This window comes from Schistocerca nitens, chromosome 11 (genome assembly GCF_023898315.1).
Source record: "Schistocerca nitens isolate TAMUIC-IGC-003100 chromosome 11, iqSchNite1.1, whole genome shotgun sequence".
In the NCBI taxonomy this organism is placed as follows: Eukaryota; Metazoa; Arthropoda; class Insecta; order Orthoptera; family Acrididae; genus Schistocerca; species Schistocerca nitens.
This window is the reverse complement of record NC_064624.1, coordinates 144,125,353-144,138,167: the sequence shown is the minus strand read 5'-3', so window position 1 is coordinate 144,138,167 and position 12,815 is coordinate 144,125,353. Positions and strand designations below refer to the sequence as shown.

Here is a 12,815-nt window from a genome sequence, read left to right as displayed (position 1 = left end):
GTACGCGTAGTTTGCTTTGATATAGGACCGTTTGGCGACGAAAAAAAATACTAGTTTCCACAGTGGAATGAGTGTAGAGTAACGGAAAGTGTTTAATTTGTAACTACATAAGACGAAAACGTAGCTTTTGCGCGAGTTTGTGTAACCCGTTTTTCTTTTCGGTTTGTATTTGCGTCTTTGAGTGCGTTTTTGCCTGGGACAGCAAGGTCGTATCGAGGTGAAATTTTTATGACGTACTGAGGACGGCGGTCGCTTGGCGGTGTCAAAGTTTTAGGTTTGTAAGTGACGTGTCGTTTGATGCGTTGACGCAGTAGATATTCCGCGCACCGCTTAGTGTAGGCGGGCCTCTCGCTGCCACTTGTTCGGAGTTGCCGCCTTATAACGTAACTGTGAGCAAGCGGAGCGCAGCGGAGTCGCATTGCAAAGTCGCTTGCTAAGTCGGGCGGCTAGAAGGGAAACAAAATGCATGCTGCCTAGCTAACAGGCTACGCACTACACTCAGCCTCCTCCCCCCCCCCCCCCCCCACCACAACCCACATAGGCGATACAAATGCGCCTGTTGAAATAACTTGTTTGCGACTTCGCTTGTCAAGTTGGGAAGCAAGTAAGGAAGCAGTATGTGCGCTGCCAAGCCATCAGACACACCAGCCCCCAAGCAGCAATTACAATAGTCGCCATTAATTGTATTAGCAGGCGTGCTCTCCCGCCTCTGATGGTGTGTATTACAGCGGATTTTTTTTTCCCGTGGATTTCCTTCTGGACAACATTTCACTGCTGCCACACAGCACTGCTTGTGGTTTAATTATTATGTAATGCTCCGATTATTTTAATGCAGCCCAATTGCGACGATTTGTGTGTGTGTGTGATCTGTAAATTTCTGTTTTGCTTTCTCAGTCGGGAAGCTAGGGTTGCAACAATATTATATTGGAGCCTGCTAACTCAGGAAGTCCAGCCTGGAAGCAAATAGCTGAACATGGATGTTCGCCATGTCGATATGAAAGTGCTGAGTCTGAACAGACAAAATTTTATGACGCCTCCAGGTGACTGTGAGAGGCTGTGCTCATCCCTGGAATCGCACCACGGGATATCGGCCGCGAGCTGCGAATTCCGAAGAATGATGGGCCGCAATTTGCGCCCCTTAACCCCCCCCCCCACCCCACCTCCACCACACGCCCTATCGCAATACTGGACCGCGCTTTCCGACGCATTCTGTCCTTGGCGTACATTGTGTTGGCTGCCCTGTGTCCCACGCTCTTCATACTTTCCTTTTTTTTTTATTGTTACAGTCTACAGAAATCCCTCCGCGATTTCGGCAGTCACTTCATCTGTAACACTACGTTATGTGAATGGGCGGCACAAGTTGCAGCGTTGATTTATGCAGCATTAGGCATGTCTAGCAGTACTGGTACATCTGTCTCTCATCTACTGCATTACAGCGGATTTCTTGCCTTTGATTCTCATATGACAACTTGTTATTGGCACCACACAGCACAGCTTATGGTACTGATTATTGTAATGCTCCAATCGTCGGGAATTTCTATGCACGTGTTTGATCTGTAAGTTCCTCTTTTCTTGACAGACATTATGTCTGATATTAGACACCACATCAACAAGCGTCTTTTATTCCAGCTGCCATTTGGCTCGACTCCCATTCTACAACCTGTTTTGCCACTTTTTTTATTCGGTAGCGCCTACTTTCATGGAAGATCTTCCTTCTTGCTTCACCTCAGACTTAGTGCTTGTTTTCTCCTCATGAGTCTCCACTTCACTGCCTGTACAGCGTTTTCGTGTGTTCTCTATTGTAGTAAACATACCATCTACACGCTATGTATATATATATTTATATATATTTTTCTCTATCCTCCTCCATTCACTTTACACTTATATTACCTGTTACTTTCGTTCCTTCCTTATTTCTCTCTGTCGTTTCCTCTTTCCCCGATACATCCTCCCTCTACTCACCATGGCTTCCTTCTCCTCCTCTCCTCCTTCCCCATATTACTATCCTCTTCAACTCTCTCAAACATACTTTCCTCATACACTTCCTCCCTTCTTTCTACATACTGCTCTTTCTCCTCCCTATCTCTTTTTTTCCGCATTACAGCATGCAAAGCAGTCTATTCAAGTTCTGTGGTTAATACACACAACTCAGCTGCAAAAGCACCTGTTACTGAACTTGCAAGAGATACCTTGCATGGAGGAGTGACTGCTTACGCAAAACTTACTCTGCACATTTGAGATACTGTACATGCAAGAGTTGCAGCACACACTATTCATGTTCTATTAGCGAAAACTGCTGAAAGTGAAATTCTTCCCATTCATATCAGTATATCTGAACATGCAAGTGTTACTGTATACAGAAAGGTTGCTGCAAATGAAACAGTTACTGAATGTACAATAGTTATGGCACTACAAGGTTAATCACAAAGTCTCCTATCCTTGCAAGTTGAGCTGTCCTCTCAAGTTGAGCTGTCCTCTCAAGTTGTGCTGTCCTCTCAAGTTGTGCTGTCCTCTCAAGTTGTGCTGTCCTCTCAAGTTGAGCTGTCCTCTCAAGTTGAGCTGTCCTCTCAAGTTGAGCTATCCTCTCAAGTTGAGCTGTCCTCGCAAGCTGTGCTGTCCTCGCAAGCTGTGCTGTCCTCGCAAGCTGTGCTGCCCTCGCAAGCTGTGCTGCCCTCGCAAGCTGTGCTGTCCTCGCAAGCTGTGCTGTCCTCGCAAGCTGTGCTGTCCTCACAAGCTGTGCTGTCCTCGCAAGCTGTGCTGTCCTCGCAAGCTGTGCTGTCCTCGCAAGCTGTGCTGTCCTCGCAAGCTGTGCTGTCCTCGGAAGCTGTGCTGTCCTCGCAAGCTGTGCTGTCCTCGCAACTTGTACTGTCCCCACAAGGTGTGCTTCCCTCGCAAGGTGTGCTTCCCTCGCAAGGTGTGCTGTCCTTGCAATGTGTGCTGTGCTGTCCTCAAAAAGTATGCTGTGTTCACAAGGTCACATACACTAACTACGTGTTCTGTCATTGTGAGGATTGCCGGTGTCAATATCTGTGCTGTCAATGTAAGCTGCACTGTCCTCAAAGGTTTTGCACTTATCACAAGGTGAGCAGGAATGGCATGGCACAATATGCACTTATCAGAAAATGTGTTATTCCTCCCAACATGTTGTACCTTAATATGGTGTTCTGTCCTCGCTTGTTTAACGGTCCTGAAAATATTTGCTGTTCTCATAAGATACGCTGTCCTCAAAAAGTATGCTGCTGCACAAGGTGTGTTGTCCTCGAAAGATGTCCTTTCCTTGCAGGCTGTTTTGTCCTTGCAAGGGGTGTGCATTCTGTGCAAGGTGAGCTGTCCTCACTGGTTGTGCTGTCCATCAAAATTATTCTGTCCCCCACATGGTGAGCTGTACTGCCAACATGTGCTAATCTCATAATGAGTGCAGCAATCAGAAGGCATGCAGTCATTGGAACACATAATTTTTCAGAAAATATGCCATCTTCATATATTGTCCTATCCCCACACAGTGTACTAACATTACAAGGCATTCTCTCCTCTTGGGGTGTGCCTCCCTTATAAAATGTCCTCTCATTCCAACATGTGATCTCCCTTTAAGGTGTGCGGACTGCCTAAAGTGAGCTGTCCTCTGCATATCTGCCATCTTCTTAACGCTTGATGTACTCAGCATGTGTGTAATTTTATTGGTGTCTTGTGTTCTGAAGGTCTCTTTGCAGGGCGAGCTGTCTTCACATGGCATGCTAACTTCACAGGTGTGCTGTGTCTTCAGTAGGTGTGCAGTGCTTGTGAGGTGTGCTGTCCCTGTGTGGTGTGCCATTCTCACATGGTGTGCCATCCTCACATGGTGTGCCATCCTCACATGGTGTGCCATCCTCACATGGTGTGCCATCCTCACATGGTGTGCCATCCTCACATGGTGTGCCATCCTCACATGGTGTGCCATCCTCACTTGGTGTGCCATCCTCACATGATGTGCCATCCTCACATGGTGTGCGATCCTCACATGGTGTGCCATCGCCGCAAGGTGTGCTATCTTCGCAAGGTGTGCCATCTTCGCAAGGTGTGCCATCTTCGCAAGGTGTGCCATCTTCGCAAGGTGTGCCATCTTCGCAAGGTGTGCCATTCTCGCAAGGTGTGCCATCTTCGCAAGGTGTGCCATCTTCGCAAGGTGTGCCATCTTCGCAAGGTGTGCCATTCTCGCAAGGTGTGCCATCTTCGCAAGGTGTGCCATCCTCGCAAGGTGTGCCATCCTCGCAAGCTGTGCTGTCCTCTCAAGCAGTGCTGTCCTCGCAAGCTGTGCTGTCCTCTCAAGCTGTGCTGTCCTCTCAAGCTGTGCTGTCCTTGCAAGCTGTGCTGTCCTTGCAAGCTGTGCTGTCCTCGCAAGTTGTGCTGTACTCACAACTTGTGCAGTACTGGCAACTTATGCTGTCCTCACAAGTTGTGCTGTCCTCGCAAATTGTGCTGTCCCCAAAAGGTGTGCTTCCCTCGCAAGGTGTGCTGTCCTTGCAATGTGTGCTGTGCTCTCATCAAAAAGCATGCTATGTTCACAAGGTCAGATACACTAACTACGTGTTCTGTCATTGTGAGGATTGCCGGTGTCAATATCTGCTGTCAATGTAAGCTGTACTGTCCTCACAGGTTTTGTACTCATCTCAAGGTGAGCAGGTATGGCATGGCACAATATACACTTATCAGAAATTGCGTTTTTCCTCCCAACATGTTGTACCTTAATATGGTGTTCTGTAGTCGCTTGTTTAACGGTCCTGAAAATATTTGTTGTTCTCATAAGATACGCTGTCCTCAAAAAGTATGCTGCTGCAAAAGGTGTGTTGTCCTCGAAAGATGTCCTTTCCTTGCAGGCTGTTTTGTTCTTGCAAGGGGTGTGCATTCTGTGCAAGGTGAGCTGTCCCCGCTGGTTGTGCTGTCCGTGAAAATTATTATGTCCCCCACATGGTGAGCTGTACTGCCAACATGTGCTAACCCCATAATGAGTGCAGTCATTGGAACATATAATTTTTCAGAAAATATGCCATCTTCATATATTGTCCTATACCCACACGGTGTACTAACATTACAAGGCATACTCTCCTCTTAGGGTGTGCCTCCCTTATAAAATGTCCTCTCATTCCAACATGTGCTCTCCCTTCAAGGTGTGCGGACTACCTAAAGTGAGCTGTCCTCTGCATATCTGCCATCCTCTTAACGCTTGATGTACTCAGCAGGTGTGCAGTTTTATTGGTGTCTTGTGTTCTGAAGGTATCTTTGCAGGGTGACCTGTCTTCACATGGCATGCTAACTTCAAAGGTGTGCTGCCATCTCTAGGTGTGCAGTGCTTATGAAGTGTGCTGTCCCTGCATGGTGTGCCATTCTCACATGGTGTGCCATTCTCACATGGTGTGCCATTCTCACATGGTGTGCCATTCTCACATGGTGTGCCATTCTCACATGGTGTGCCATTCTCGCATGGTGTGCCATTCTCGCATGGTGTGCCATTCTCGCATGGTGTGCCACTCTCGCATGGTGTGCCACTCTCGCATGGTGTGCCATTCTCGCATGGTGTGCCACTCTCGCATGGTGTGCCATTCTCGCATGGTGTGCCATTCTCGCATGGTGTGCCAGTCTCGCATGGTGTGCCACTCTCGCATGGTGTGCCACTCTCGCCTGGTGTGCCGTCCCCGCCTGGTGTGCCGTCCCCGCCTGGTGTGCCGTCACCGCCTGGTGTGCCGTCCCCGCATGGTGTGCCGTCCCCGCTTGGTGTGCCGTCCCCGCTTGGTGTGACGTCCCCGCTTGGTGTGACGTCCCCGCTTGGTGTGACGTCCCCGCTTGGTGTGCCGTCCTCGCTTGGTGTGCCGTCCCCGCTTGGTGTGCCGTCCCCGCTTGGTGTGCCGTCCCCGCTTGGTGTGCCGTCCCCGCTTGGTGTGCCGTCCCCGCCTGGTGTGCCGTCCCCGCCTGGTGTGCCGTCCCCGCCTGGTGTGCCGTCCCCGCCTGGTGTGCCGTCCCCGCCTGGTGTGCCGTCCCCGCCTGGTGTGCCGTCCCCGCCTGGTGTGCCGTCCCCGCCTGGTGTGCCGTCCCCGCCTGGTGTGCCGTCCCCGCCTGGTGTGCCGTCCCCGCCTGGTGTGCCGTCCCCGCCTGGTGTGCCGTCCCCGCCTGGTGTGCCGTCCCCGCCTGGTGTGCCGTCCCCGCCTGGTGGGCCGTCCCCGCCTGGTGCGCCGTCCCCGCCTGGTGCGCCGTCCCCGCCTGGTGCGCCGTCCCCGCCAGGTGTGCCGTCCCGGCCAGGTGTGCCGTCCCCGCCTGGTGTGCCGTCCCCGCCTGGTGTGCCGTCCCCGCCTGGTGTGCCGTCCCCGCCTGGTGTGCCGTCCCCGCCTGGTGTGCCGTCCCCGCCTGGTGTGCCGTCCCCGCCTGGTGTGCCGTCACCGCCTGGTGTGCCGTCCCCGCATGGTGTGCCGTCCCCGCCTGGTGTGCCGTCACCGCCTGGTGTGCCGTCTCCGCATGGTGTGCCGTCCCCGCATGGTGTGCCGTCCCCGCTTGGTGTGCCGTCCCCGCTTGGTGTGACGTCCCCGCTTGGTGTGACGTCCCCGCTTGGTGTGACGTCCCCGCTTGGTGTGACGTCCCCGCTTGGTGTGCCGTCCCCGCTTGGTGTGCCGTCCCCGCTTGGTGTGCCGTCCCCGCTTGGTGTGCCGTCCCCGCTTGGTGTGCCGTCCCCGCCTGGTGTGCCGTCCCCGCCTGGTGTGCCGTCCCCGCCTGGTGTGCCGTCCCCGCCTGGTGTGCCGTCCCCGCCTGGTGTGCCGTCCCCGCCTGGTGTGCCGTCCCCGCCTGGTGTGCCGTCCCCGCCTGGTGTGCCGTCCCCGCCTGGTGTGCCGTCCCCGCCTGGTGTGCCGTCCCCGCCTGGTGTGCCGTCCCCGCCTGGTGTGCCGTCCCCGCCTGGTGTGCCTTCCCCGCCTGGTGTGCCGTCCCCGCCTGGTGTGCCGTCCCCGCCTGGTGTGCCGTCCCCGCCTGGTGCGCCGTCCCCGCTTGGTGCGCCAACCTTGCTAGCTGTGCTCTACTCACATACAATGCATAACAAGCCCCCCTTGCAGAGCAAGCTGAGCTCACATTGTGTGGTTCTCCCATCCCAAGATCTTCTGTCCTCAGTAGGGATGCTGCCCTCAAAAGGAGTGGTGTCCATGCTTCACGTTCTGTCCTTCAATAGAGTCACTTCCTAATAACATATGCCACTTCCAATCAGTGTAGTCTCTCACAATCTGTACTGTCTTTCGAATGTGTGTTGCCCCTGGTAGGTGTGCTTTCCTTTCATGGTGAGCTGTGAGCTGCTCTGACAAGAGCTACTAGTATCAGAACGATTGCTCCTCTACCTGCAGCAACATTTCTCTTTCTTATATGTATCTTCCTCACAATCTGGCATTATTTCATTAAGAGTGCTATCCCACAAGGTGTACTGACTAAAAGTCATGCTACTTGGGCTCGCTTTGCAGTCTTTACACTGCATGACGTCCACAAAGATCTTCTCACTTAATAGGAGTGATGAAATAAGACTATGCAGTAATAACGGTGTTTGCAGACTTTGCACGGAGTGCAGCCTTCGCACGGAGTGCAGCCTTCGCACGGAGTGCAGCCTTCGCACGGAGTGCAGCCTTCGCACTTAGTGCAGCCTTCGCACGGAGTGCAGCCTTCGCACGGAGTGCAGCCTTCGCACGGAGTGCAGCCTTCGCACGGAGTGCTGCCTTCACACGGAGTGCTGCTGTTGCACGGAGTGCAGCCTTCGCACGGAGTGCTGCTGTTGCACGGAGTGCAGCCTTCGCATGGAGTGCTGCCTTCGCTCGGAGTGCTGCTGTTGCACGGAGTGCAGCATTCGCACGAAGTGCAGCTTTCGCACGGAGTGGAGACTTCGCAAGGAGTGCAGCCTTCGCACGGAGTGCAGCCTTCGCACGGAGTGCAGACTTCGCACGGAGTGCAGACTTCGCACGGAGTGCAGCCTTCGCACGGAGTGCAGCCTTCGCACGGAGTTCAGCATTCGCACGGAGTGCAGCCTTCGCACAGAGTGCAGCCTTCGCACGGAGTGCAGCCTTCGCACAGAGTGCAGCCTTCGCATGGAGTGCAGCCTTCACAATTAGTGCAGCCTTCACAATGATTGCAGCCTCCGCAGGGAGTGCAGCCTCCACATGGAATGCAGCCTCCACATGGAATGCAGCCTCCACATGGAATGCAGCCTCCACATGGAGTGCAGTCTCTGCATGGAGTGCAGTCTCTGCATGGAGTGCAGTCTCTGCATGGAGTGCAGTCTCTGCATGGAGTGCAGCCTCCACTGGGACTACACCCTTCACAGGGAGAGCAGCCTTTGCATGCAGTGCAGCAGTTTTTGCACAGAGTGCAGCCCTCGAACACAGTGCAGTTTTCGCACGGAGTGCAGCCTTCGCACGGAGTGCAGCCTTCGCACGGAGTGCAGCTTTCGCACGGAGTGCAGCCTTCGCACGGAGTGCAGCCTACGCACGGAGTGCAGCCTTCGCACGGAGTGCAGCCTTCGCACGGAGTGCAGCCTTCGCACGGAGTGCAGCCTTCGCACGGAGTGCAGCCTTCGCACGGAGTGCTGCCTTCGCACGGAGTGCTGCCTTCGCACGGAGTGCTGCTGTGGCACGGAGTGCAGCCTTTGCACGGAGTGCAGCCTTCGCACGGAGTGCAGCCTTCGCACGGAGTGCAGCCTTCGCACGGAGTACAGCCTTCGCACGGAGTGCAGCCTTCGCACGGAGTGCAGCCTTCGCACGGAGTGCAGCCTTCACACGGAGTGCAGCCTTCGAACGGAGTACAGCCTTCGCACGGAGTGCAGCCTTCGCACAGAGTGCAGCCTTCGCACGGAGTGCAGCCTTCGCACGGAGTGCAGCCTTCGCACGGAGTGCAGCCTTCGCACGGAGTGCACCCTTCGCACGGAGTGCAGCCTTCGCACGGAGTGCTGCCTTCGCACGGAGTGCTGCCTTCGCACGGAGTGCTGCTGTGGCACGGAGTGCAGCCTTCGCACGGAGTGCAGCCTTCGCACGGAGTGCAGCCTTCGCACGGAGTGCAGCCATCGCACGGAGTGCAGCCTTCGCACGGAGTGGAGACTTCGTAAGGAGTGCAGCCTTCGCACGGAGTACAGCCTTCGCAAGGAGTGCAGCCTCCGCACGGAGTGCAGCCTCCGCACGGAGTGCAGCCTCCGCACGGAGTGCAGCCTCCGCAAGGAGTGCAGCCTCCACAGGGATGCAGCCTCCGCACAGAGTGCAGCCTTCGGATGGAGTGCAGCCATCGCATGGAGTGCAGACTTCGCATGGAGTCTAGACTTCGTAAGGAGTGCAGCCTTCGCACGGAGTACAGCCTTCGCACGGAGTGCAGCCTTCGCACGGAGTGCAACCTTCGCACGGAGTGCAGCCTACGCACGGAGTGCAGCCTTCGCAAGGAGTGCAGCCTTGCCACGGAGTGCAGCCTTGGCACGGAGTGCAGCCTTGGCACGGAGTGCAGCCTTGGCACGGAGTGCAGCCTTGGCATGGAGTGCAGCCTTGGCAGGGAGTGTAGCCTTGGCACGGAGTGCAGCCTTGGCACGGAGTGCAGCCTTGGCACGGAGTGCAGCCTTGGCACGGAGTGGAGCCTTCGCACGGAGTGCAGCCTTCGCACGGAGTGCAGCCTTCGCACGGAGTGCAGCCTTCGCACGGAGTGCAGCCTTCGCACGGAGTGCTGCCTTCGCACGGAGTGCTGCCTTCGCACTGAGTTCTGCCTTCGCTCGGAGTGCAGCCATCGCACGGAGTGGAGATTTCGCAAGGAGTGCAGCCTTCGCACGGAGTGCAGCCTTCGCACGGAGTGCAGCCTTCGCACAGAGTGCAGCCTTCGCACAGAGCGCAGCCTTCGCACGGAGTGCAGAATTCGCACGGAGTGCAGCCTTCGCACGGAGTGCTGCCTCCACACGGAGTGCTACCTTCGCACGGAGAGCTGCCTTCGCACGGAGTGCAGCCTTCGCACGGAGTGCAGCCTTCGCATGTAGTGCAGCCTTCGCAGGGAGTGGAGACTTCGCAAGGAGTGCAGCCTTCGCACGGAGTGCAGCCTTCGCACGGAGTGCAGCCTTCGCACGGATTGCAGCCTTCGCACGGAGTGCAGCCTTCACACGGAGTGCAGCCTCGGCCGGAGTGCAGCCTTGGCACGGAGTGCAGCCTTCAGACACGGTGCAGTCTTCGCAAGGAGTGCTGCCTTCGCACGGAGTGCTGCCTTCGCACGAGTGCTGCTGTTGCACGGAGTGCAGCCCTCGCACAGAGTGCAGCCATCTCACGGAGTGTAGCCTTCGCACGGAGTGGAGTCTTCGCAAGGAGTGCAGCCTTCGCACGGAGTGCAGACTTCGCACTGAGTGCAGCCTTCGCACGGAGTGCAGCCTTCGCACGGAGTGCAGCCTTCACAATGAGTGCAGCCTTCACAATGATTGCAGCCTCCGCAGGGAGTGCAGCCTCCACATGGAGTGCAGCCTCCACATGGAGTGCAGTCTCTGCATGGAGTGCAGTCTCTGCATGGAATGCAGTCTCAGCATGGAGTGCAGCCTCCACTGGGAGTACACCCTTCACTGGGAGAGCAGCCTTTGCATGCAGTGCAGCAGTTTTCGCACAGAGTGCAGCCCTCGACCACAGTGCAGCCATCGCACGGAGTGCAGCCTTCGCACAGAGTGCAGTCTTCGCACGGAGTGCAGCCTTCGCACGGAGTGCAGCCTTCGCACGGAGTGCAGCCTTCGCACGGAGTGCTGCCTTCGCACGGAGTGCTGCCTTCACACGGAGTGCTGCCTTCGCACCGAGTGCTGCCTTCGCAGGGAGTGCTGCTGTGGCACGGAGTGCAGCGTTTGCACGGAGTGCAGCCTTCGCACGGAGTGCAGCCTTCGGACATAGTGCAGCTATCGCACGGAGTGCAGCCTTCGCACGGAGTGGAGACTTCATAAGGAGTGCAGCCTTCGCACGGAGTACAGCCTTCGCACGGAGGCAGCCTTCGCACGGAGTGCTGCCTTGGCACGGAGTGCAGCCTTGGCACGGAGTGCAGCCTTGGCATGGAGTGCAGCCTTGGCACGGAGTGCAGCCTTCGCAAGGAGTGCAGCCTTCGCACGGAGTGCAGCCTTCGCACGGAGTGCAGCCTTCGCACGGAGAGCAGCCTTCGCACGGAGTGCAGCCTTAGCACGGAGTGGAGACTTCGCAAGGAGTGCAGCCTTCGCACGGAGTGCAGCCTTCGCACGGAGTGCAGCCTTCACACGGAGTGCAGCTTTCGCACGGAGTGCAGCCTTCGCGCGGAGTGCAGCCTTCGCAGGGAGTGCTGCCTTCGCACGGAGTGCTGCCTTCGCACGGAGTGCTGCTGTGGCACGGAGTGCTGCCTTCGCACGGAGTGCTGCTGTGGCACTGAGTGCAGCCTTCGCACGGAGTGCAGCCTTCGCACAGAGCGCAGCCTTCGCACGGAGTGCAGCCTTCGCACGGAGTGCTGCCTTCGCATGGAGTGCAGCCTTCGCAGGGAGTGGAGACTTCGCAAGGAGTGCAGCCTTCGCAGGGAGTGGAGACTTCGCAAGGAGTGCAACCTTCGCACGGAGTGCAGCCTTGGCCGGAGTGCAGCCTTGACATGGAGTGCAGCCTTCGGACACAGTGCAGCCCTCGCACAGAGTGCAGCCATCTCACGGAGTGCAGCCTTCGCACGGAGTGGAGACTTCGCAAGGAGTGCAGCCTTCGCACGGAGTGCAGACTTCGCACGGAGTGCAGCCTTCGCACGGAGTGCAGCCTTCGCACGGAGTGCAGCCTTCACAATGAGTGCAGCCTTCACAATGATTGCAGCCTCCGCAGGGAGTGCAGCCTCCACATGGAGTGCAGCCTCCACATGGAGTGAAGTCTCTGCAAGGGGTGCTGTCTCTGCATGGAGAGCAGTTCTGCATAAAGTGCAGCCTCCACTGGGAGTACCCCCTTCACAGGGAGAGCAGCCTTTGCATGCAGTGCAGCAGTTTTCGCACAGAGTGCAGCCCTCGAACACAATGCAGCCTTCGCACGGAGTGCAGCCTTCGCACGGAGTGCAGCCGTCGCACGGAGTGCAGCCTTCACAAGGAGTGCAGCCTTAGCACGGAGTGGAGACTTCGCAAGGACTGCAGCGTTCGCACGGAGTGCAGTCTTCGCACGGAGTGCAGCCTTCGCATGGAGCACAGCCTTCGCACGGAGTGCAGCCTTCGCACGGACTGCAGCCTTCGCACGGAGTGCAGCCTTCGCACGGAGTGCAGCTGTCGCACGGAGTGCAGCTTTCACAATGAGTGCAGCCTTCAAAATGAGTGCAGCCTCCGCAAGGAGTGCAGCTTCCACATGGAGTGCAGCCTCCTCATGGAGTGCAGTCTCCGCATGGAGTGCAGTCTTTGCACGGAGTGCAGTCTCTGCATGGAGTACAGCCTCCACTGGGAGTACACCCTTCACAGGGAGAGCAGCCTTTGCATGCAGTGCAGCAGTCTTCGAACAGAGTGCAGCCCTCGAACACAGTGCAGCCATCGCACGGAGTGCAGCCATCGCACAGAGTGCAGCCTTCGCACGGAGTGCAGCCTTCGCACGGAGTGCAGCCTTCGCACGGAGTGCAGCCTTCGCACGAAGTGCAGACTTCGCACGGAGTGCTGCCTTCGCACCGAGTGCAGCCTTCGCACGGAGTGCAGCCTTCGCACGGAGTGCTGCCTTCGCACGGAGTGCTGCCTTCGCACCGAGTGCTGCCTTCGCAGGGAGTGCTGCTGTGGCACGGAGTGCAGCCTTTGCACGGAGTGCAGCCTTTGCACGGAGTGCAGCCTTCGGACATAGTGCAGCCATCGCACGGAGTGCAGC

The 12,815-nt window shown here is 56.7% G+C and overlaps 1 protein-coding gene across 1 annotated transcript in view; it reads right to left on the bottom strand.

The window, feature by feature from the left end:
• Positions 1-3,867: 3,867 nt before the first annotated feature.
• Positions 3,868-12,815, bottom strand: part of LOC126212723 (collagen alpha-1(III) chain-like) — a 199,866-nt gene continuing 190,918 nt past the window's right edge. Inside the window, exons 2-3 of the mRNA XM_049940134.1 lie at positions 5,719-7,033; positions 3,868-3,884 (exon numbers count right to left, since the gene is read on the bottom strand). Coding sequence (XP_049796091.1) covers positions 3,868-3,884; positions 5,719-7,033 — 1,332 coding nt within the window. The remainder of the gene's footprint in view (positions 3,885-5,718; positions 7,034-12,815) is intronic.